At 55.1% G+C, this 21,113-nt stretch overlaps 9 protein-coding genes across 9 annotated transcripts; 2 read left to right on the forward strand and 7 right to left on the reverse strand.

Moving 5' to 3' along the window:
- Positions 1-497: 497 nt before the first annotated feature.
- A1O7_05702 (uncharacterized protein) lies at positions 498-1,899 on the reverse strand (the record flags this gene model as incomplete). Its single annotated transcript, XM_007759710.1, has 2 exons — positions 498-1,053; positions 1,130-1,899. The coding sequence occupies 2 exons, from the start codon at positions 1,897-1,899 to the stop codon at positions 498-500; spliced, it is 1,326 nt and encodes a 441-aa protein (XP_007757900.1).
- A 1,083-nt stretch (positions 1,900-2,982) lies between these two features.
- A1O7_05703 (uncharacterized protein) lies at positions 2,983-4,497 on the reverse strand (the record flags this gene model as incomplete). Its single annotated transcript, XM_007759711.1, has 2 exons — positions 2,983-4,056; positions 4,105-4,497. The coding sequence occupies 2 exons, from the start codon at positions 4,495-4,497 to the stop codon at positions 2,983-2,985; spliced, it is 1,467 nt and encodes a 488-aa protein (XP_007757901.1).
- Positions 4,498-5,148: 651 nt separating this feature from the next.
- On the reverse strand, positions 5,149-5,906 carry A1O7_05704 (uncharacterized protein; the record flags this gene model as incomplete). Its single annotated transcript, XM_007759712.1, has 2 exons — positions 5,149-5,642; positions 5,723-5,906. 2 exons carry the CDS (start codon positions 5,904-5,906, stop codon positions 5,149-5,151), a joined length of 678 nt encoding a protein of 225 aa, XP_007757902.1.
- Positions 5,907-9,425: 3,519 nt separating this feature from the next.
- Positions 9,426-10,657, forward strand: A1O7_05705 (uncharacterized protein; the record flags this gene model as incomplete). The annotated part of the gene is made up of 3 exons (XM_007759713.1): positions 9,426-9,963; positions 10,022-10,368; positions 10,418-10,657. 3 exons carry the CDS (start codon positions 9,426-9,428, stop codon positions 10,655-10,657), a joined length of 1,125 nt encoding a protein of 374 aa, XP_007757903.1.
- A 355-nt stretch (positions 10,658-11,012) lies between these two features.
- Positions 11,013-11,921, forward strand: A1O7_05706 (uncharacterized protein; the record flags this gene model as incomplete). Its single annotated transcript, XM_007759714.1, has 1 exon — positions 11,013-11,921. One exon carries the CDS (start codon positions 11,013-11,015, stop codon positions 11,919-11,921), a length of 909 nt encoding a protein of 302 aa, XP_007757904.1.
- A 187-nt stretch (positions 11,922-12,108) lies between these two features.
- On the reverse strand, positions 12,109-13,260 carry A1O7_05707 (thymidylate synthase; the record flags this gene model as incomplete). Its single annotated transcript, XM_007759715.1, has 1 exon — positions 12,109-13,260. The coding sequence occupies one exon, from the start codon at positions 13,258-13,260 to the stop codon at positions 12,109-12,111; it is 1,152 nt and encodes a 383-aa protein (XP_007757905.1).
- Positions 13,261-13,654: 394 nt separating this feature from the next.
- A1O7_05708 (uncharacterized protein) lies at positions 13,655-13,912 on the reverse strand (the record flags this gene model as incomplete). Its single annotated transcript, XM_007759716.1, has 1 exon — positions 13,655-13,912. A coding segment is annotated over one exon (258 nt), but the record flags the coding sequence as incomplete, so codon positions are not given.
- Positions 13,913-16,513: 2,601 nt separating this feature from the next.
- On the reverse strand, positions 16,514-18,554 carry A1O7_05709 (uncharacterized protein; the record flags this gene model as incomplete). The annotated part of the gene is made up of 3 exons (XM_007759717.1): positions 16,514-17,535; positions 17,682-18,084; positions 18,171-18,554. The coding sequence occupies 3 exons, from the start codon at positions 18,552-18,554 to the stop codon at positions 16,514-16,516; spliced, it is 1,809 nt and encodes a 602-aa protein (XP_007757907.1).
- A 1,125-nt stretch (positions 18,555-19,679) lies between these two features.
- On the reverse strand, positions 19,680-20,807 carry A1O7_05710 (uncharacterized protein; the record flags this gene model as incomplete). The annotated part of the gene is made up of 1 exon (XM_007759718.1): positions 19,680-20,807. The coding sequence occupies one exon, from the start codon at positions 20,805-20,807 to the stop codon at positions 19,680-19,682; it is 1,128 nt and encodes a 375-aa protein (XP_007757908.1).
- Between the last annotated feature and the right edge of the window lie 306 nt (positions 20,808-21,113).

Genomic DNA, 21,113 nt, shown 5'->3' on the forward strand with positions numbered 1-21,113 from the left:
CATCCCATAGCATCCCATAGCATCCCATAGCATCCCATAGCATCCCATAGCATCCCACACTCTTCTGTAGCATGCCATAGCATACCGGCACCTTACCCACTGTGGAGCGTAACGTGGAGGGCAACATCAAGGTGGAATGAAATGAAATGTAAGAAAGATCTTCACATCATATCATATCTCGGCACGTCATCGCATCACGCCCGCCATCCTTCCTGGCCGCCGCAATCTCATCAGCGTACAGACTCTTCGCAGCAATCACGTCACGGCCGCCCATCCTTGGTCGCCACCACTATATCTCATCGTACAGAATCTTCACGACACTCGGTGAATGAGTGTGCGGGTGGGTGAGCGGGTCGGTGAGTAAGTCAGGCAGTGGGCGAGTGAGTTGGTGAGTGAGTGAGTCGGTGAGTGAGTGAGTCGGTGATTGAGTGAGTCGGTGATATGAGCAGACATTCGTCCCCCTGATCGACAGGCAGGCCATTCATGTTCGGCTCAGTTCACTCATAATCGACGCCCCACTCCTTTACCTTTTCCTTCTCGCGCACCCCCATCTTGGCCTCGATCCAATCTTCCACGGTGACCCACCCCCTGCGGCCCGACAGGACGGCATTGCGGACAACGACGTGCCATTCGCGCCACCACGCCTGGGCCACCGCCGCTGCTGCATCCGTCGTGGAGCCTCCCACCGGGCCACTCTTGTCCCCAGACGGCGTGCTGGACGCCGACGACGCCTCCGCCTCCGAAACCACAGACACGTTGGTATCGTTCCGTTGAAGGGCGGGGCGGGCGTTACCACCACTACCACCCGTGTTCGCATTAGTGCTGCCGCCGAGGGCCCACTCCACGCTGACGACCTCGTACTTCTTCGTCGGATAGAGCCGGAGCATGTTGGTGAACCAGTTCGAGGACTTGCGCAGGATAGTCACGCTAGAGTGTTGCACGGGGAATGTCACGGTCAGGGTGCCCCGGTATTTCGTGCTGGCTAGGAGATTGCGGGCGTGGCCTTCCAACAGGGCTGTGGGGAGGGACGGGCACGTCCGGGAGAGGGTGAAGCTGGATGAACACACTGTGTTAGTTACAAATGGCACATGAAGGTGATAATCTCGGGCAGTAATACGGACTCACTCACCTCCGGTTCTCTGCTTTGTCCTCGCAGAACTTCTTGGCCCATAACTCCAAGGGCGACATGGCCTGTTCTTCTCTACTCAGTTGTTTGGGCGATCCGGTGGTTGAGCCGGGTTGATAACGCTTGATTTTAAATTTCCCCACGGTACTTCGGCCACCTGTGCTGCTAGGCCCGGCGGTTTCGTCTGAGGCGGCAGCACCACCACCACCACCACCGGTGTCACCGCCCAAATCCAACAGACTCGTCAAGTTGAACTTGAGCTCGAAGTCCACAATCGTGGACCCGTGCTGGGTCCCGCTGCCGAGATGCGTGCCCCGGATGATCATGATTGGTTTGGGCGGCAGGGAAGCTTGCTCGGCGATGAACTTTGTGACGTTCCGTTGTATTTGCGCCGCGGTCACGCCGTTCGCGTTCGAGCCACTCGCCGTAAGGTCGGGGCTTGTGGTCGTCAGGGCGGTTTGGTCGTCCGAGAGCTTGGAGTCCCGGACCCGGTATTTGGAGAAGGGGATGGTGGTTAGGCGGGAGAGGGCTGAGAGGGGGTTCTGAGACGGGATCGAGGGCGGTGGGTGTGGCTGGGATTGTGATTGTGATTGTATTTGTGGTTGATGTCGATGCTGGATCTGGTGGGAGGGAGGTTGAGGTGCCAAAGTAGGTGTGTCTGTCCATGGATTTGAGGCTGGGAGGATTGTGTTTTCGTAGGATGGTGGTGAGTCGATTGGGATGGAGGTGTCTATGTCGTGGGGCTGAAGGGCTGGTTTCTCTGGGGGTGGCATTTCGGGATCCAAGTTGACGGTTATCTGTGAAGTGTATGCTTATGATTGTGCCGATATGTATGTGTATTTGTGCGTATGTATGCGTACAGATAGTTCAGGTCAATTTCAAAGTTAATGTGCAGGATTCTGGATCTGGATCTGGATCTCGGTTTGGCCCGGATCTCGCTGGATAGATGGTTCTCAGAACAAACGAGAAGGCCAGTGGTGTGGTGTGGTGTGGTGTGATGTGATGTGATGTGCAATGTGATGATGTTCCAACTCGAGATGCTGCAGTAATGATAATACCGTCGTTTAGAAAATCCGTGTTAAGAAGACAATGTCGAATGAAAGAGTATAGTGGATTGAAATTTTCAGAAATACAAGCAGGACCACGACACCAGCAAGAACATGGCAAGAAGATGGAAGCCTGTCGCAACGTCAACAAGAAGACGAAACATGTGCTGCGTACCGTGTGTTCATTCACTCAATCATCAATCATCATTCACCAGGCGTACGCCTTTTTCCCGGGTCGAGACCTTGCTCATTCCGCAGAATGGACCGGATGCGGCAAGGTCGTGTATGCAGGATGAGATGTTCACGGATGTTCCTGGTCGTGCCTGGTCTGGCTCGGGCGGAACGGAAGAGCCACTGCAAGTCCACAAATCCGGCCATGCAGGCCTCAAACAGGCGTGGTCTGCTCAGGCACCAACCATTCGGACTGACCAGTACGAATTCGGAGCAACAGAGGACGGCCGGAGTGCGAGGTACCGAAAGAGAAATTGTATACGATGGGTGAAGTCCGAGGTCTCGAGCTGAGCGAGACGCAGGCACGTGACAGTTGATCGTGGCTGTGGCTGTGGCTGAAGCTGTGGCTGTGGTGGGGCTGTGGTGGCAGACGAGGTAGACTGAGCGAGTATGGACGCTGCCTGCCATCTCCCTTGACCGAGTGTGCATACGGACACGGTAGCAGGTCATACTATGTGAGACTGCGACACTGCGGCACGAGATCCCATCGCCTGAACCACCGGTACACACCTCGTTCTGAATCAACTTGGCTGCTGCCTCACGTATCATGGCTCGAGAGCTTGCCCGCCTGAACGGCACTCATGCGGCGAGGATAGCTGTTGACCACGCCAGCAGGGGAGCAAAAGCGCCACTGACTTGCTCGCAAAACGTCTCTATTGCTCCCCACCTCTCCTTCTTCCACTTCACCAATTGCATCTCTCGCTTGTCGTCCTCGGTCCGCGCATCCCAATTCTTCTCCCTGGTCTGATCCGCGGCTCTTTTGGCTCGACCTCCGGTTTGAGGCTCGGCCACAACCGCCCAAGCGACCTTTGCTTCACACACGGGGCACAGATACGGCGGCTGCCTCATATCTTCCGCCATTGACGCCGTACCTTGCATCATGCAAGCCATGTACATGCAGTGATCAAGTCCAAAGCAGTGGCCCAATTCATGTGACGCCGTGCGGCAGAGACGAAATAGAAACACGCCGTTGATGTCGACAGCGGACAGACTGGCTGCACTGACCGCTCTGGTCAAGGGCTGATCTGTTGCCGCTGACTGAGCTCCCGAAGCTTGTCGGTCGGCGACCGTGCGCTTCTTGGCACCGTTGCGCCTGTTCCGCTGGCTGTGATCAAGACCGCTCAGCCTGTCCACGAAGTCTGTGCAATGGCTAGCGGGCCAGATGTGTTCTCGGTCAACGCCGTGGACGTCATCAAGGCAAGGCTGGTATCTGGCACTTGAGACAATGGCGACCCGACTGGCGCCCCATGCTCGGCCACAGCAGAAATCATCGTCTTCAGACTCGTACATGTCGTGCGACGAGACGAACAGCAGTGCATAAGCGTCGGAGGGGAGCATGCTGAGTGCCATGTCCGTCATGTCGTTCAGGTTCAGCTGATGGCTGTACGGGAAGGCACCTTCTGAATTTGCATTTGGAGGCGGCGTTCTGCGAACTCGGACACGAGTGGCCTCGGTGCCGTTGGACAGCGCCACAGCCTGGATATCGCGCGTTTTACGACTCTTGGAAACTGATTTGGATTTGATGGACTCGTCCCAGGTGGTGAATGTCAGAGGCACGGGGAGTGGCTTAACCTCAAGGCCGTAGTAGAAGGCTTGCAGGTAGGAGATGAGGCTCCGAACGTCAACATCCGTAACAAAGGCTGCCTGCTGCTCCTGCCTGAGTTAGCGAGGGGAAGGGAATCAGCCAGCGTGGCAGCCTACTGCCATTGATGACTCGATATTGGGACGACGCCAATCATCCATGAATTCCACGCTTCGGTCGATCTCTGGTGGAGCAGCGACGTAGATGACATGTCCCTCAGCGGTAATGGGGTTCCTCTCGCCTTCGTTCACCCACGATCGAAAACTCTGAGAAGGGTATTTCGGATCTAGGTCGATGGCGTCACCGGGCAAGACGAGTGGTGCGGGGAATTTCGCGAGATGGTACTGCGACGCAGCATCGGCAACGTGCTTTCGCTCCCCGGTTATGGCGGTCAGAAGTCGATGCTCGGTATAAGGCTGATGTCCTGATGATAGGGCATATGGTGAAGGCGAGGACGTCAAGACACTATGTGGACAGCCCGTCTGGGAGGACGAAGATCGAGGCGGCGCCATGGTGTCGAGAACAAGGATAACATGGGAAAGAAGGAAGGGTGTTGTAACGTCTGGGGACTTGGCACGTATTTATATTTCTGCGGTATGGCTGCCTGTTGACTGGCAGCTGCGAGCCAATGCCTTTGGCGCTTTATCATGTCCTTAGATTTCTCAATACCAACCATCGGTAGTGATCCGAGAAATGTAATGGGCAGCCTATGAACCCGGACCGAATGCCGCTCTTGAACGTGTGTCGCGCGATTGATAACATATAAGAAGAGGCTGATAGTCAAGGTAGCGCGAAAAGTTGAGCAGGCCCTGACACCGGCACTGACGGTACAGCACTAGTCTTGTAGCAGGAAGGCATAAGCAAAAGCAAGCATTCAGGTAATGCTTGTGTTGTGCTATTCCACCTTGTCTACCTAGTGGAAATGATGCCTGTTCTCCCTCGTATCTCAAAGGAGTTCGTCCCAAAGGGACTAGCGCATGTTATGATGGGTGTTGGCTGGGCGGCAGGCAGAAACCGGTCACGTGCAGATGGCAGGTAGCTATTGTTCGGCATCTCGGATCCCTTCTCGTCGCAGGCACATCCGCTTCCTGTTCTGCCAATCAACTGCTGGTGCGAAGTCAGACGCCATGAATAACATGCCTGGCGTAACCAATCTGCGTTTGTCATCGTGTCTCGTCGAATTTCCAGTTAAAGCAGTCGACGCACTCATCGTCGGCTTCACGTACAGGAGTGCTGTTGTAGGCTTCCAGTACCTGAGGGATCACCACATTAATGCGATGGTTCGTGATACTCCGTCGCCAGCCCTGGTCCTGAACGGTGTCGTAAACACAGAGCTTTCCAGTATGGCATTGGCTTTCGAAGGCGCAGCCGGCAACCGAACACGATGAGAAATCGCCATTGCATGTACCCATGAACACTGGGTCAGCCGTATTTCCAATGTGAAAATCTGTGGACCGCGGAGGGGGGGCGAGGCCGAGTCTCTCAGCGGCCAGCTTCTGCGGCGGAGCCTCGAAGGACACGGAGGGGATGTTGAATGTCAGACCCATCAGGCTGACCAAAGATCCACCGACGGAATGGCCCACCGTCCAGATGGAGGCGTTTGGATACCATGTCGAAAAGTTGCGCATGATGGCAAGCGCTGTGGAATAATCTCGGTCTTACTGCGTCAGCTTCTGGGTTAGGCATGTCGAGTTACACTGGAGGTTGTCCGTCCTGCAGTCACAGACACGACCATACCAGAATGGATCTGGTCGTTGCGTAGCACAGCAACAGCTGACAGGAGGTTGTCATTAGCCTGTCTTTGCTCCTCCAGTGATGAGTCGGGTCTAGTCGCGTCGGTAATTTTCGTGGGAAAGCTCCCGTATACAACCCTACCGACGGTTGTCCCTTTGAATGCGACAATGACATTCTCGTTCGGCATGTCCGTGAAATGTGCCCTCGGAGACCGCCGCCCTTCCAGCCGAAAGAAGAGGAATGATTGAATCCGAGCGTTGTGTTGAGCCAGTCAGGTTGGGAAGGTGCAAAGACGTAGGCACCCAGTAGGCATCGCTGCACATTTCGGCAAGATTGACCACTGTAGCTTTGTCCTTAAGGTCGGGTCCTGGGACTGGGACCGTCTCCCATAAACTCGAGGCATTGGCGCGCTGGATATCACCGAGCGCATGTAGATTCAGATTTTGCAGCAAAATTGGCGCAGCTGAATACCTAGGCCGGCTGATTTCCAAGGGTCGGACCCGAATCGATAAAGTAGAGGATATATTCTCCGGTCGTGCATGTACCCTTGGCGCATCTCTTGCTGAGGAGCGGTGCAGCCGAGGTGTATCGGCGGAGCTAGAGAACTCGCGGAAGAAAAGTTCTTTGAGTATCTGTGTCCTCGAATCAGCTTTGTAACTTGGCTCAATGGAACGAGCGTACAAATTCCTACCCCAAAGCATCTTGATTGTCCTTGAACGGTTTGGCCAGCCGTACCAGTCCACGTGCTGCATCTGACCGGGACAACAATCCTTGCGCTTCAGCGGCGACGAGCGGAAGAAAGGAGAACCGAATCAAACCACACCGGAGCATCTCCTAGGTGATATATCATGTTCGGTATTGTCGTTGTTGTGTCTTACCCCCAAACCTTGGCTTGCGAGCTCAGCTATCCGGTCGCGGCCTACAGGCACGTAGCTCAGCAGTTTTGACCAGTGCCTGGTTGTCGGACGCGTGTGTGTTCACGACTTGGATGTCAAGTCTCATCAGTGACGGCAAATGAAGACACGAAGACGACCAAGTCAAGCTCGGGGGAAACGGGTGCCTAATGAAGAACCGAAATTCGCCCGGATGTTTAATTGTTTAATTGTTAGGTTGTTAGATTGTTGAATTGTTGAATTGATTATTGCTTCCCCATCCAGAAGATTGACATCGCCCCATGCGTGCCTCGCTCCTCAGATGTGGCAGGATCATGCGCTTCGTAGATAGCAGATAGAAAGTCATACAAGTCGCTGCGGGTACCCCAGCAGACTCGAACATCGAGGACAGCAGCTCGAGGCCACTGGTCAGCCTACGGCGCATTCGAGTGGTATACCAAGCGAACACGAACTAGCATTGTTCGATCATCTCCAACCCGTCTTCGACTGCAGGTCTCCTGGGCTGCCCTTGGAGACCATGACATTAAACTGTGACATCCTGCCAGTACGACAAGATAGATTTTGTCATTTCTGGTGTCCAGAGGAACTGGAAGCCCAGGGCCAATACCCTCCCCACAGACCGGAACTCTGGATACCGGAGCTGCAACTGAAGCATTATGGATTGTGCTGCCCTGGCCGTTGCTGCGCGTAATTTGGTGATCGCCCGGCCTTTGCGGCACAGCACAGCCACGGAGGATGATAAGCATGCTGAAGCCATTGACTCCCTTATCGACTGCAGCACACAGAGCATGACCTCATAAAAGCTGTCTTGGCCCACTATCTCCAGCATCCCGGCCGCCATGTTGGTGACGTTGAAGACCCAGGCCACCGACTCGTTGATCACGCCGATGTCATGGGCGGAAAAATCAATGAGTACGCCGTCCTCGGGCTCGCCGGCAGGAGTACACAAGGCAGGCCTCGTATTGCAGGTCGAGAGGCGTGATGATCCTACACTGCGGAGTCGTGCGCGGGACGTCGAGTGCTAAGGTTTCTTCTGGCCGTGTTGTTTCAGTAGAAGTAGTGGTACACTGTGACGTCGTGCGGAGGACGTCGAGTGCTAAGGTTTCTTCTGGCCGTGTTGTTTCAGTAGAAGTAGCGGTCGTAGACTCTGTAGATGGTGATTTCTCCATTGAACATTGGTCATCCGAATGTCCATTAACGCGTTGAGATTTCGTTCTTTGTCCAGATTTGGACGAAATTGCCGACAAGGTGGCATTCTCTCGCGGTCGCAGCTGTGCCGCCGCTTTCCTGGCCTGCCAGGTTCGGTACGCCGTATACGCGGCCTGCGATTGCGCTTTACTTTTTGGTAGACGAAGCGCGAGCCTGGATGCCTTGGACCGCGACGACACGGAAACGGGTTGCCGTGGATAATTGTGTATTCGTTGAGTGGTGTGGCCATTGTGGCATTGAGTATGTATATTACCGTCTCAGGGACATTCACGTTGAGTGCATTGACACTCCGCGGATGAGCTGAAGTGTCGACCGGCTGGGCGGGCTTTAAATATTTGCTATGGCAATTTGCTGTACCGAAGAGATTGGATTAAGTGCGTGCATAGGAGAGGGGGGTATGTGTGGTGTTGCCCTATATCGAGCATAGGTATATTCCGTACGGTGTACTATGCAGATGCTGTTACCTCTGTAGCGTACATATGCAGAATGGGACGTCTGATCTTGGCCAAATCATATCACAAGGTACTGTTGATACTCACAACACGAGTAGTTTGGACAGAGTGTGGAGCGCGTTGGAAGATCGAAGTGCAGACGCCAGTCACAGTGACTTACAAACGGGACGCTTGAACTTAGCTCTGCGATGGCTGGTATGTATTAGTCCATATGCTATTCATGCAAATCGCAACATTCCCGTACCACTGTATGATCGCGTTGTTCCGCGCACGAACTCTGATTGGTAAGACCTAATAGCCTTCAGTAGAGTTGCTCCCTAGGAATACGACTCTTAGTCCATGGAATATGTAAAGGGCCCTCTACCAGTGACTTAGGCTGGTAGTCGACGATACTGATCCGCCCCCAGCCTCTCGCTGTATTACTGTCTTTGGCATCGCGTTGTTCGGGTCGCCTGCCTTATGTAATGATGTTCTGGCCTTGTGAGAGCGAGCCGCTGATTATACGAATTGATGAAGCTGTAGTAGTGATGGTGGCACCGTCGATCTTGATATGGAACAAGGTCGGAAATTTCAGTATCGCTCATGGCATCCATCCGTTGTTCGAGCTCTTCACTGATACCTGTCCTGCACGTGCTCCGGAGCGACTGTCTTCACCAGGTCCAGGGCATACCAGCGTGATACAGCAGCTGACTTCAAGGTCTGGGATCTGGGTAGCTTCGAACATATCAGCTTGTTCCGAGTCAAGCGACCATTTGGAGTCGCCAGGAATAGCTCTTCGACAGACACGATGCATTCAAGTCCAGGCGCATTTTAGCGACTTTTGTCGCGTAAAGTGGCAGTAACCTCTCATATTGGAAGGCATGGTCTGAGGTGTTGACGGCGACGTACAGGCACTGGAGGTGGTGATGTCGACCTTGTAAGATGTAGGGGCCAAGCCAGCAATGTTCCCCTCGCTTGTCTGCGGCATGGGGGACGTGTGGGGCCATCGACTTCCCCTTCCCCCTCTTCTCGATATGTTCCCTAATGTTTTGGCCCCTCAGAACACCTCGGGAACCAGTCGATATAGCTTGAGCGAGCTAGTCATCTCGTGGGGAAATATTGCGAGACCACAGACAAGCTATCGAAGTCCAATCTCTTGCGACCGTATCCAAGATGATTACCGACGCCATCGTGGTGTCCACACCGGGAGCACCATTCAAATATCAGCAAGTCGAGCTCAATGACGAGCTGCGACCCGATGAAGCACTAGTACGGATCAAAGCTACAGGCGTGTGCCATACGGATTTGAACTTCGCAAAGGAGGCTTCTATGCCAGACTTGTTCCCAGGCGTCCTTGGTCACGAAGGTGCCGGCGTTGTGGAACGCGTTGGCTCGGAAGTCTCCAAAGTGGCGGTGGGAGACCACGTCGTCGTCGTCTTCTCCTGCTGTGGAAAATGCAAGTACTGTGAACGCAAGCAGTCGTCGTACTGCGATTTCTGGTTCCAGTACAATTTCGGGATCGGGAGGCTCGACGGGTCAAAAGTGTTTTCCGATCCGAAAGATGGCAAACGAATCACAAGTCACTTCTTTGGACAGAGCAGCTTCGCGAGGCATATTCTGGTATCGCAGAACGGGTTGGTAAAGGTCGACAAGAGCATCCCATTCGAGAAGCTGGCGCCACTGGGATGTGGAGTGATGACCGGGGCTGGAGGTGAGATCCCTCACATTTCTTGAGAGTAGTCGGATATTGTGCTCACCTCTTACTGTAGCCATGCTAAACGTGGTCAGTCCGAGCTCGGACGAGTCCGTCGTCGTCGTGGGCGCCGGAGCCGTCGGGTTATCAGCGATAATGGCACTCAAGACAGTTGAAAAGCCGCCAAAGAGAATTATTGCTGTCGACATAGTACCTGCGCGTCTGGAGTTGGCCCGGTCCTTTGGTGCGACTCACGGTGTCAATTCGAAAGTTCGGCCGGAGCTGATGAAAGTGCTCATGGACATAACCGACGGGCGAGGCGTCGACGGGGCAATCGAGACCACAGGGAGGCCAGAAATCATCAAGGAGCTGATCCATGCCGCTGCGCGTAAGGGGAAAGTTGTCACGGTCGGTGTCGGCGATGTAAGTGTCTTCACTTGTCGCAGAGCATAAGCATGTTGACTCGTTCTAGCTCTCCGCCGAAGCCTCGGCCAACATCTTTGAAATGGTCAATGCAGGATGCAGCTATGTCGGCTGCTGTCAAGGCGACTGCTACCCTCAAGAATTCCTGCCTACATTGTTGGCAGCAAACGAGCAGGAAAAGTTCCCCTTTGATCAGCTCATCACGACATACCCTGCCAAAGACATTGAACAGGCGGCGCACGATATACATAGCGGCAAGACAGTCAAGGCGGTATTGCTCTGGGATTGAGGTCACGAAATTCACACAAACGGGCAGAGTGCAGGTGTCGTGTCTGAGAGCATGAGCTGGCACGCTGACAAAATCAGGTCGCCACCATCTCACCAAGCAGCGCAGCGCAGTTTGCGACAAGGCTGATGCCCAGCCTCGGCGCGGGGAAAAATGAGGCCGCGGCCTTTGGCTTCTTGAAAGTTCCAGCCCGAGCCTCATCCTTCTTCCGTTCACATCAGCCTTAGTTGATCGTCGGTGACGACGCTCCCCTGCCTACGCAGTGGCGGCCGTGCGATACCACTGTACACACTATCTCCCTAGACTAGTCAAATATTGTGCCTCTTATAAGTCTTGTCCCCCATCTCGCTCGCCCAGCATGTCGTCCTCCACCACCGGCCCCGACGCCTCGTACACGGCCATGGACAAAGACGTCGAAGCCATCGGCGCCCACTGCGAATTCGCCTATTGCCACCAACTCGACTTCCTCCCCTTCCGCTGCGACTCGTGCCATCACACCTTCTGCCTCGACCACCGAACAGAAACCGCCCACAAATGCACGCACGCAGGCGAATGGGCAAAGAACAGACGCCTGAACAGCGTCGGCGGCAGAGCCACCACTCCCATACAAGGCAAACCCACGCTCACCAACGCCACGCAATGTAGCGAGCCAGCATGCAAAACCTTCGTCAACACGTCCCAGAATCTCGGCGTCCACTGCCAACAATGCAACAGGACGTATTGCCTGAAACACCGCATGGGCGAGGATCATGATTGCAAGAACTTGGTACCGCTGGGCGCGCGGCCGCTCGACATGGCGCTCCAGAGCAACAGGGACAAAATCAAGCTCGGCTTCGGCCGGTTCAAGTCGTGGGGCAAGGAACGACAAGAGGCACTCACGCCCAAGCCGAAACCGTCGAGCAAGGCCGCGCAGCTGGCGTCTCTGAATGCGCTGAAAAAGACCGCAAAGGGCGATGACAAACTACCCGCGGAGAAGCGCGTATATCTACACGTCGAGGCCGAGGCGGCGTCCACGACGGCCAAATTGCCCAAGGCCGACCTGTTCTTCTCGAGCGAGTGGTCGATTGGGAGGGTGCTGGACGAGGCGGCCAAGAGGCTGCAGGTCGCCAACGTGAACAATCGGGTGGAGACGGAGGAACAGAGGTTACGGATGTACTTTGTCGAAGGCGGGCGGTTGCTGGAGTTTAGTGAAAAGGTGGGAAGTGCATTGGCCAGTGGCAATACGGTTGTGTTGCTTAGAGGAGTTGGCCCAAAGCAGGCCAAGTGAGCGTTTTCTGCGTGTGGGATCATGGATTGCATAGCGCTGGCGTTACTTCGGAATGGTACGAGCGGCCAGCTGCCAGCGTACAGAATGGTGTTATCAGAGTGCTGGGATGATAGTGGCTCGTGGCCTGACGCTCGGATGAGACATAAACACAAATTTATTATCATTGACTTCCTCATAATCATACTACTCATACACTCATCTTCATCTTGATTCCGCCATGAGGCTTATACCCCACGACCTCGAGCTCCTCGACCTTCCAGCCGTCCATTTCACCACTGCCCCGATCATCCCGCTTGATATTCAGCGTCGGAAACTCCCGCGGCTCGCGGAGCAGTTGCTCCTTCAAGGCATCGATGTGGTCGAGGTAGACGTGCGCGTCGCCCATCGTGTGGATCAGCTCGCCGGGCACCAAATCGCACGCATGAGCCAGCATATGCGTCAGCAGTGCGTAGGAGGCGATATTGAAGGGCACGCCGAGCCCCATATCGCAGGACCGCTGGTATAGGACGCAGGAGAGATGGCCTTTGGACGTCTGCTGCTGTTGTTCGACTCCATTCGCGCATCCACTCTGCACCCGTTGCAAGGCGGCCTCCCCTCGCGCCGCATCAGGGTAACTGACGTAGAACTGCGCAAACATGTGGCACGGCGGCAGCGCCATCTTGGACAAGTCCGCCACGTTCCACGCGCTGAGGATGATCCGCCTGTCGTAGGGGTTTGTCTTCAACTTGCGCACGATCTCCTTGATCTGGTCCACGCCCTGGCCCGTGTAATCTGTCCGCCAGTCCTTGTATTCCGCGCCGAAATGGCGCCACTGAAAGCCATACACGGGGCCGAGATCGCCTTCCTCGCGTTCCGTGAAGCCCAACTTGTCGAGAAACTCGCGCGACCCATTGCCGTCCCAGATGTGGATGCCCGCGTCTGAGAGCGGTTTGGAGGTCGTGCAGCCCGACACGAACCAGAGGAGCTCTGTGGTGACGGCCCGCAGGAAGACGCGCTTTGTGGTGAGAAGAGGTAGCACGGGTATTCGCTCGGCGGCGGGTGAGGTGGCATCAGCGGTCTTCGAGAGACTGAACCGCAGTTGAGGGGGTGCGAATAGTGATAACGTGCCCGTCCCTGTTCGATCTGGTCGATGTTCGCCGCGGGACAGAATGTCCCTGATCAGGTCGAGGTATTGGTATTCTTCGTGGGGCGTCGTTCTCGCAACGCCAGGCTGGTCTGGCTGCGCTGGTCGAGGTTCGTGGACAGTGCCGTTCTGGGCAGTTTTGGCGTTCTCCTTTAAAAAGTTCAATGCGTCGCCCGGCGGAGACATGTCGGCCGTTTCGACGGCAGAGGGGGACATCGCGGGATCGTAGGACAATACAGAGTACTCGTTATCGTTACTCCGGACACGGTGGGAGCATACGAGGGTTGAGAGATCGCAACAATCACTTCGAGACGCGCATGAGACGCGACTTGACGCGTCGAAAAGTATGACGCAATCACATTTGACAACTGAAAAAGACATGCAAAATATGAGATGGATTTCAAATCACATCCTCCTACGTTCACTTTATCGCTCTGCTTTTACACGATTTGTGGACCGACTCAGTGCCTAGGTATGTAGCTGTTGTTCAACGTCGACCTCTTGCTCTTCCTCTCCCTTTTGTTCAGTTTTGCTCATCTGCCCACAAGATGCGAACTCGGCTTAATAGCGTTATTCGACCAGCGCTTTCTTCACAATCCTTCTGTTACTGAAGTGTCGGACCTACCCTGGTCCCATTCTCTTTTGGCTGAAGCAAAGCTGTAAGGTCGGGAAGGGGATGATCCGCAAACTCCTGCAGGAGGGCTTGAGCTTCTGTGCGAATGTGCTGCGTCGCCGGGAGTAGCGATGACTTTTCGCCGTCATGCTCAGCAGAATTGAACCAGGACGTTCTGGTCTCCTGCTCGAATGCGGCCATTAAACGACCCTGAAATTTGATCGACTCTAGGACTGCAGCTTGCTTTTCACGAAACACCAGCACGTCTCTCAAGGTATTTGTGCCTGCGGATTTGATGAATTGTCTTGGTGGGTGCACCTCGCTTCGATTTGCTTGTCGACTGTTGTTATTGTGTTGGGCATTTTCCATGGCTGCTCCTGGCGGTGCCACAGCGGGTCTGCCGTGCATTTTCATCGGTCTGTGGCTGATATCAGCCACGATATTGAAGAGTGATGTCTCGTTCGACTTACGTGCGTTGCACTCCGCCATATTCAGATTGTAATTGGGGCCTCTCGCGTGGGCAGGATCAATCCTACAACTTGCAGCGGCGCTGCGGTTCCGGAGCCACCAAGCGGCAGGGCAAGCAGAACTGACTGTGGCAGAGGGTTCAATCGCTGCGGAATGCAGTGGCACTCTGGAAACACTGCCCGGGACGTCAAAGCACATTATCACCGATTAGCTGGGTTGACGTGAAGATCAGCAGCTTGTGGTGATGTATGCCAGTTGGGAACATAGTAGGTTGTTACAATGGCCTTTGTCCATCGGGCTGGGCCAGGCTAACAATGCCCCTTGTCTTTTTCGTTGTTGAAGACAAGTTCTCCAGCAAGAACAAAGACGGTTGAAAGGCATTCAGAGAAGGAGTCCGACACAGCGGTCGCCTCTTCTCACAATGGTAAATTTCAATCAATTGTTATGAAAATCCATCAGTGATGGGTTGGAGAGAACCCAAGCGATTCATGAGGTCGTGTCAATCACCAGGCATCCAGATGAAAGTTCATTTGATACATGCTCCTCTCGAAGAAATTGAGCTTCGAGTGGCGCAAGTCCAAATGCATGGGCAGCCTCGCCGTTGGACCACGACCTCGGCGGACTAGGCTCATCCTAGCCCACTGGTCTCTACAGAGCATCATCGACTTGACGTGGCATTCACCTACTGAGGATGGATAGTCCTTTCCATCGTGGGAAAGGACCGTAACTTGAGGACGCGAAGCAGACCATCGTTCACCGACAATGGCCTTGCTGACAGATGGTTGCCTTCAGGCCGGGCTTCAACCCGCTTTACATAAGCGCGTCACGGTCCCTTCCTCTTAGTTAATCGACTCGACATGGTAATTGTGACTTCCTCAAGCAAGCACCGTGGCAACTGAAGAGACTCTAAACAGATGATATAGTATTACAAACGAGTGTTGACGATCATTCTCTATACTCATGATTCCTCAGCCTTGGCCGAGATGGATATAAGTAGTCCTGTGCCAGTCTTGGATATCACCGGGTGGGGAAACATCCTACGTATCCGAAATGTGTATAGACGAAATGTACATAGACCGTTCCCAGCCGAATGAAGTGTAGCGTTCCAGGCGGCTGCCGTCCGTCGACCATCACTTCTTCTCCTGGGCGCCCGAGTTCACAATGACGATCCGACTTCTCACCGAGTACAACAACGCTGCGGCGATTCCAGGATGAGACGGGATGGTTCGACTTTTGAGATCTCGGTCCATAAAACCGTTCGCTGGATCACCCAGGCGGGCATGGCAGGTTTTAAATCAATTGCATTTTCCGAGACGTGTAGGCCGGCATGTTAATTATCCATGGCATGACTTCGCCACAAGTCCTCCAAGAGTAACAGGAACAGGTTTCAAATAGTTCGGCTACAGTACACGGGACTAGCTGTGGGCTTGTGGCGGATCATCCATAGAGAAAGCCTGGCCCTGGAGCCAGCGCTATCGCGAGAACCCTCCCCTGCGTCGAGGTTGGGTCCGAGAAGATGCATCGCATTAGCACCGCGGCCCGCGACAAGGGTAGCGGAGGTACGAACCACGATGGTGGACGTCATGTGTTGCTTCAGCCCACCTGCTGCCTTGTTGTGCACGGTGGCTTCAGACGGAGCGACAATGACAACATGTTGCTCAGTATTCACTCTTGGTGGGAGATCGAGACCGAGCAATGTGAGAGTGAGCGAGGGTGAGATCGATGGAGCTGTCCAAGACGGAAATGCTGACTTGGTAGGCCGTTGCCCAGGCTTGACCTGCGAGCAGCTGGGATCGAAAGGCACCAGCTGTGCTTGGGGGTGAGCTGAAGGGGAAAAGAAGCAAACACTTTCGCTGTTATTGTCACGGGCGTATGGGTCTGTGTTCATGCGTGTCCTGTGAGACTGAGCCGGACTGTCCACCTCGATTGGACTGCGGCCGCAACTACGGCTGCTACGACCTGTCTGCCTGCTTTGAATGATCGTTTCCGCGAGCATGGTTAGCTGAGGGCGAGAAGGAAAAAGATCACGACCAGCTCAGAATTTCAACCAACAGGCGAAAGCAAGATTATGGTTCATTACATGGTAGATTACTGTTATCGTTATGACATAGTAGACCCAGTGACAAAACAGCATTGCCTCGGGCTACAACGGAGACCACTTCCCTCCCTTTCCCCCCAAACCAAAAACGCATGAGACCAACTCCATGTACTCCGTAGCACCCCTGGAGACAAAGACGTTGGGCGACGCAAGGGTACTTTGACCCAAGCAACTGTTAGGCATGTCCACGTTGAGCCGGCGGTCTCTTCCAGCGGTAGCCTGAAGCGTACCATGGACGGTGGCACCGTTATCGTTGCCGGACCCGGCGTTGTCGTGGTTGGCCTAGCAGGTTAGGATGAAGGCCGGATCTTCTTCCAATCCATGCATAGGCTGAGGAGGAATGCCATGCCGCAAAGTGGCACGGCGGCGATGAAGGCAGCCTGCAGCGACTCGTTGTACAGGTTGATCAGCTTGGGCAGATCCTCCGCGGGGACGATATTTCGGAACTCGGTGGCGCCGAGCTCGACGATGGCGCGGATGTTGACGCCCGGGATGGCGTCCTGCTGGTCCTTGCTCAGGAGATGGTTCTGCAGCAGCGTGTTGCCGATCGAGATAAAGATCGCGCCGCCAAAGGACTGCGATGCGATGACGGCCGCGGTGCCGATGGACACCTGGTCGGGCGGCAACGTCGCCTGCACGGCGGTGAACCCTTGCTGGATGGCCATGCCCAGCCCTGCCGAGATGAGGATCTGGAAGCCCGCCCACTGCGCGGTCGAGCTGTCCGGCTTCAGGGTGGCGAGCAGGCCGGAGCCAACGGTGCCGATGGCACAGCCCACAACGGCTGGGATCACAAAGCGGCCGTTCTTGGACACGAATATGCCCGCCATCAACCCGAAGATGGCGTTGGCGATCATATAAGGGATCATGTTGACGCCGGAGGCCATGGCAGACTTGCCGAGGACGGCTTGGAACCAGATGGGCAGGTAGTATACTTGGATCAAGAGCGCGCCGTAGATCATGACGCCTACGCCGCAGCTGGCGGCGACGGTCCGCTGTCGGATGATCCGTGGCGGGATGAGGGCGTCATCGCCGCGGTACAACATCCACGCGACAAAGGTCACAATCGTGAGGCCAAACCCGCACAACAAGCCGATGCAGCGCGCGCTCGACCAGGTATGGTTCTGTTCGGAGAATTGGAGCGCTAGGAACAGCATTGTGGTGCCACCTAGCATGATCGCGTTGCCAATCAAGTCCAAGCGAAGGACTCGTTGGATGAACGACCGGAACGAAGTGTCGCTGGGAACAGACTTGTTCTCGAAACAGAAGAAAACCGTGACGAAGACGACCACCCCGATTGGAAGGTTGATCCAGACTATACCACATCAAGACCACTGTTAGTCTCTGCTCGAGGAACAAAGGGGACGCCATTCACCACTCTCTCCTGGGATCGACGTGTCTCCGAGCCAACTCCGGGGTACCCAAGAAGAAGAGTCAGTGGATAGAAGAGGGTTCACTTACAGCACCAGCGCCACCCAATTGTACTGACAAAGACACCTCCGAGCAGGGGCCCGCACACGGCGCCCACGCCGTACAGCATGCCGACCGCAGAAAACAGCACGGGACGATGTTTCATGCGCACGGACTGAGTCGCAACCATGAACGCGCCGGTCAAGAGGCCTGCGCTGCCGACGCCCTGGACAGCTCGGCCCAGGATCAAAATGGTGGAGTTTGGCGAGAGAGCGGCCAACAGGCTGCCGACCTCGAACCAGCCCAGCGAGACCATGAATGTCGACCGGGTCGCGAACAAGCCGTAGATGCGTCCGTAAAGCGGTTGGAAAGCTGACGACGTCAAAAAGTACGCGCTGCCGTACCAGCCGATGTCGTCGTACGAGTGGAATTGTGATGTGATTTCCGGGGTTGCCTGAGTAAGAAGGACAGGGTCGCAAGTCAGCTCTTAATTGCTCCATCCCTACCGGGATGTGTGATGGGTTTTGTCTCGCTACGTACCGTGGTAATGATGTTCCTGTCCAGCGAAAGTGTAAAGGCAGCAAGCGAGATCCCAAACAGTATTGCCCCCAGCGCCAGCGGGCCTGGATAGTCGGTCCCATCGTCACTGTCGGCTGTTTCAATCCCCATTTCCGTCAACTCCCCAGCTCTTAATCCCAGCGGCGAGGTGTCCTCTTGCTCTCCCTCCTCGAGCTTCTCGTCGGCCCACTCGCTGGACGGTCTCCTTTCATGGAACCCCGGAGGATACTGAAGCCGAGTCGTTGAGGCGGAGGGGTCGACAAATGCAATGCCTGTGGCGTCGACAACGTCGCGGCTCAAGCCCGCCTCGACAGTCTTCTTCTCCTCCGCGACCGTTGCGGGAGCCGCGACATGCTCGGCGGCCATGGTTGGGGATTGTGTTAAACGAGTGACTGTGGTGAGTGTTTCCAAACCAGGACCGTTCCCAGCAATAGTCTGAGAAATTGCTTTCTATTAAGAGACTTGGGAATGGTTGTGGGAGCGCGGTTAGTGTTGTCAAAACGAGAGACGAAGAAGCAGTACAACAAGGAGCAAGATGTTGGGGAGTACTCCAGAACGCGTGGGCTCGTTTCCTGCAGGGGCCTCGGTCCAGGAGGCCATAACAGAAGCGAGAGACGGAGAACCGTAGTCTTTGCCGTCATTCCTGTGCATGAACGCTGTAGGAACCCTTGGCACCGTCCGCAATTGCGTAGCTACGGCCCAGTCGCCGACCTGCCTGGAATTAGCATCGTTCCGAAAGGAAGAGTACCTTGCAGATCGCAATCGAACGCCCCTATCGCCGCCAGCGAGCTTGACTCGGGGGCGGGCAAGGGGGGGGATGTTTCCGGTCAACTCTCAAGAGCTTCTGGCTTTGGGTAGGCGCGACGTTCGTCTGCCGTCTCGTGAATCTCGGCCCAGTGAGCACCAGGCACCCTTGAATTTCCCCGACATGGGACCCACAAGGAGACCAGGGACGGAGGCACCCGAGGGCGGGAGCGAGGTGGAAGCGAAGGTGGAGACCGAACTGTCCATATTTCCCGAAGTGGTACTTAGGTTTCCTGTCAAACTGTGCACACACGGAGTTGATCGGCCTCTCACGTCACGCTACTCTGGGCGCAATTTTACTGCGTCCTTGTCTTTATGTTTTGCGTTGAGGTACATAGTAGAAACGAGGTTAGAGCAAGAAAGAGCGGAAGAACCGAAGATTTGATCGCGCAACCGTGCAACGGAACTGCTCTCACATGACCTGGTCACATGACAGCCTGTACTAGGCCCTATCAGGAAGAGCCTGCCCACGAAGCGAACCATTTGTCGTCACTGTGTATGACTACGCGTGCCACTAGATCGTCGCTGGCCTTTTGGCATCGGGGAACTTATATACAATGAATTCAAGGCATTGCTGCATTATTCGGACTGTCGTTGTGACGCTCCCATTTTAGACATTACGACCCGGGACTCCTGTAGCTTCTCGGGCAAGGCAAATAAATATGTACAATCCAACAAAAGGCTCCGTCAAATGAGCTGGTACGAAGAGAGCTTGAATAGCTGGGCCAGAGTGGCTACGACGCCCTCAATGCCCAGACCATCATAGTGCCTTCCCAGGGCCACGTCGCTGTGAAACTCCTGATCCAGCTCTATCTGACCTGCAAGCAGCGCCGCCTGCCGCAGTCCCTGCTGCCGCTCGGCTTCAATGGCTTCGGCGAGCCTAGCTGTTTCGGAGCTGCTGCCGCCACTCTGGCTTTGCTGCTTTTCATCGCCGCCATCTGCCGGGCCGATCACCGGTAAGAGATCACACGCCTTTAGCATCTCGTGCGGCGGAATGGTGATGCGTCCGTTTTTGAACACGACCTTGCTCAATGCCGAAGCCACGACCGGAGATTTGGCGGATCTGAGTTGCTTTTCCGGCGAGTAGGGCTGCTGGGCGTAGAATGGATCGTCGTTAACGTTGTGGTGGCCGTCTTGCGGTAACTTTTGCTGCTGCCGTGGGTACAAGGAGATTGATTTTGGCTCGATCTGGGCGCCCTTGCTGACAAAATGGGTGACCACGTACAACCACTTCTCGTCCCAGCTGAGGACCCGGGTCCACATGTCGTATTTCTCGTAGGGCATGATTTCCCTCCTGAAGGTGCAGCTGACGGCGCCCAGTGCGACGGTGAAGTTACTTCGAGGTCTTTTGGTCAGGAGGTTCGGGCTGGTGTCTCCTCGAATGCGATCGATGCCTTTGCCAAACACGGTACTGATGAGGTGAGCACGGGCGACGTCGACGTCGGTGAAGTATGTGCTGTTGGACTTGTGGCCGAGCGCGTCGACCTCCATCTGACAAGCCCTAGAAGACATGACCAGCGGCTGAAAGAGCTGGTCCGGCTGGATATCTGGTTTGTGGCGTTGAGACCGGAGCACAAACCGGACACCATTGAGGATGCGGAGGTGATAGACAAGCGGGAAAGCTTTGAGGTTGAGAAGCACCACGACCAGCAGAAAGAGCTTCCAGGCATGGCTCCAGGTGAGTAACTGGGCGGCGGACGTACCCCAGGCCGTGAGGATTGAATGATCAAAATCAACAAAGGATGCGCTCGTCGAGTTGGGTGCCATACTGATCAGGGAGAACCCCTCGGCAACCGAGGGTGTGAGCTTATTCATCGTCGCTCTCGAGACCGGTGGTGTACTGCAGTCAGGCGTACCAAGAGGATGAAGCTTTTACATAAGGGGGCAGTAACGACAATATATTCATTCGGCAGAGTTCCGAAGTTCTCAGGGGGCTCCCATGATGAGCCCCAGCTGTCTCCATCCGATGACGACCGCGAAATCTCGATCACCAGGGGGAGATGAGGTGCTGGTCGCGCGTCGCGTTATAATGGCCCATAAAGTGGCAAGTTGAATCAGAGACACGGCACACGTCAGCCCCTAGGCCCGGGCCCTCAAATTAACGCAGGTCAGGTACGTTGC

Source organism: Cladophialophora yegresii, assembly GCF_000585515.1.
Source record: "Cladophialophora yegresii CBS 114405 chromosome Unknown aczIN-supercont1.4, whole genome shotgun sequence".
Classification (NCBI taxonomy): Eukaryota; Fungi; Ascomycota; class Eurotiomycetes; order Chaetothyriales; family Herpotrichiellaceae; genus Cladophialophora; species Cladophialophora yegresii.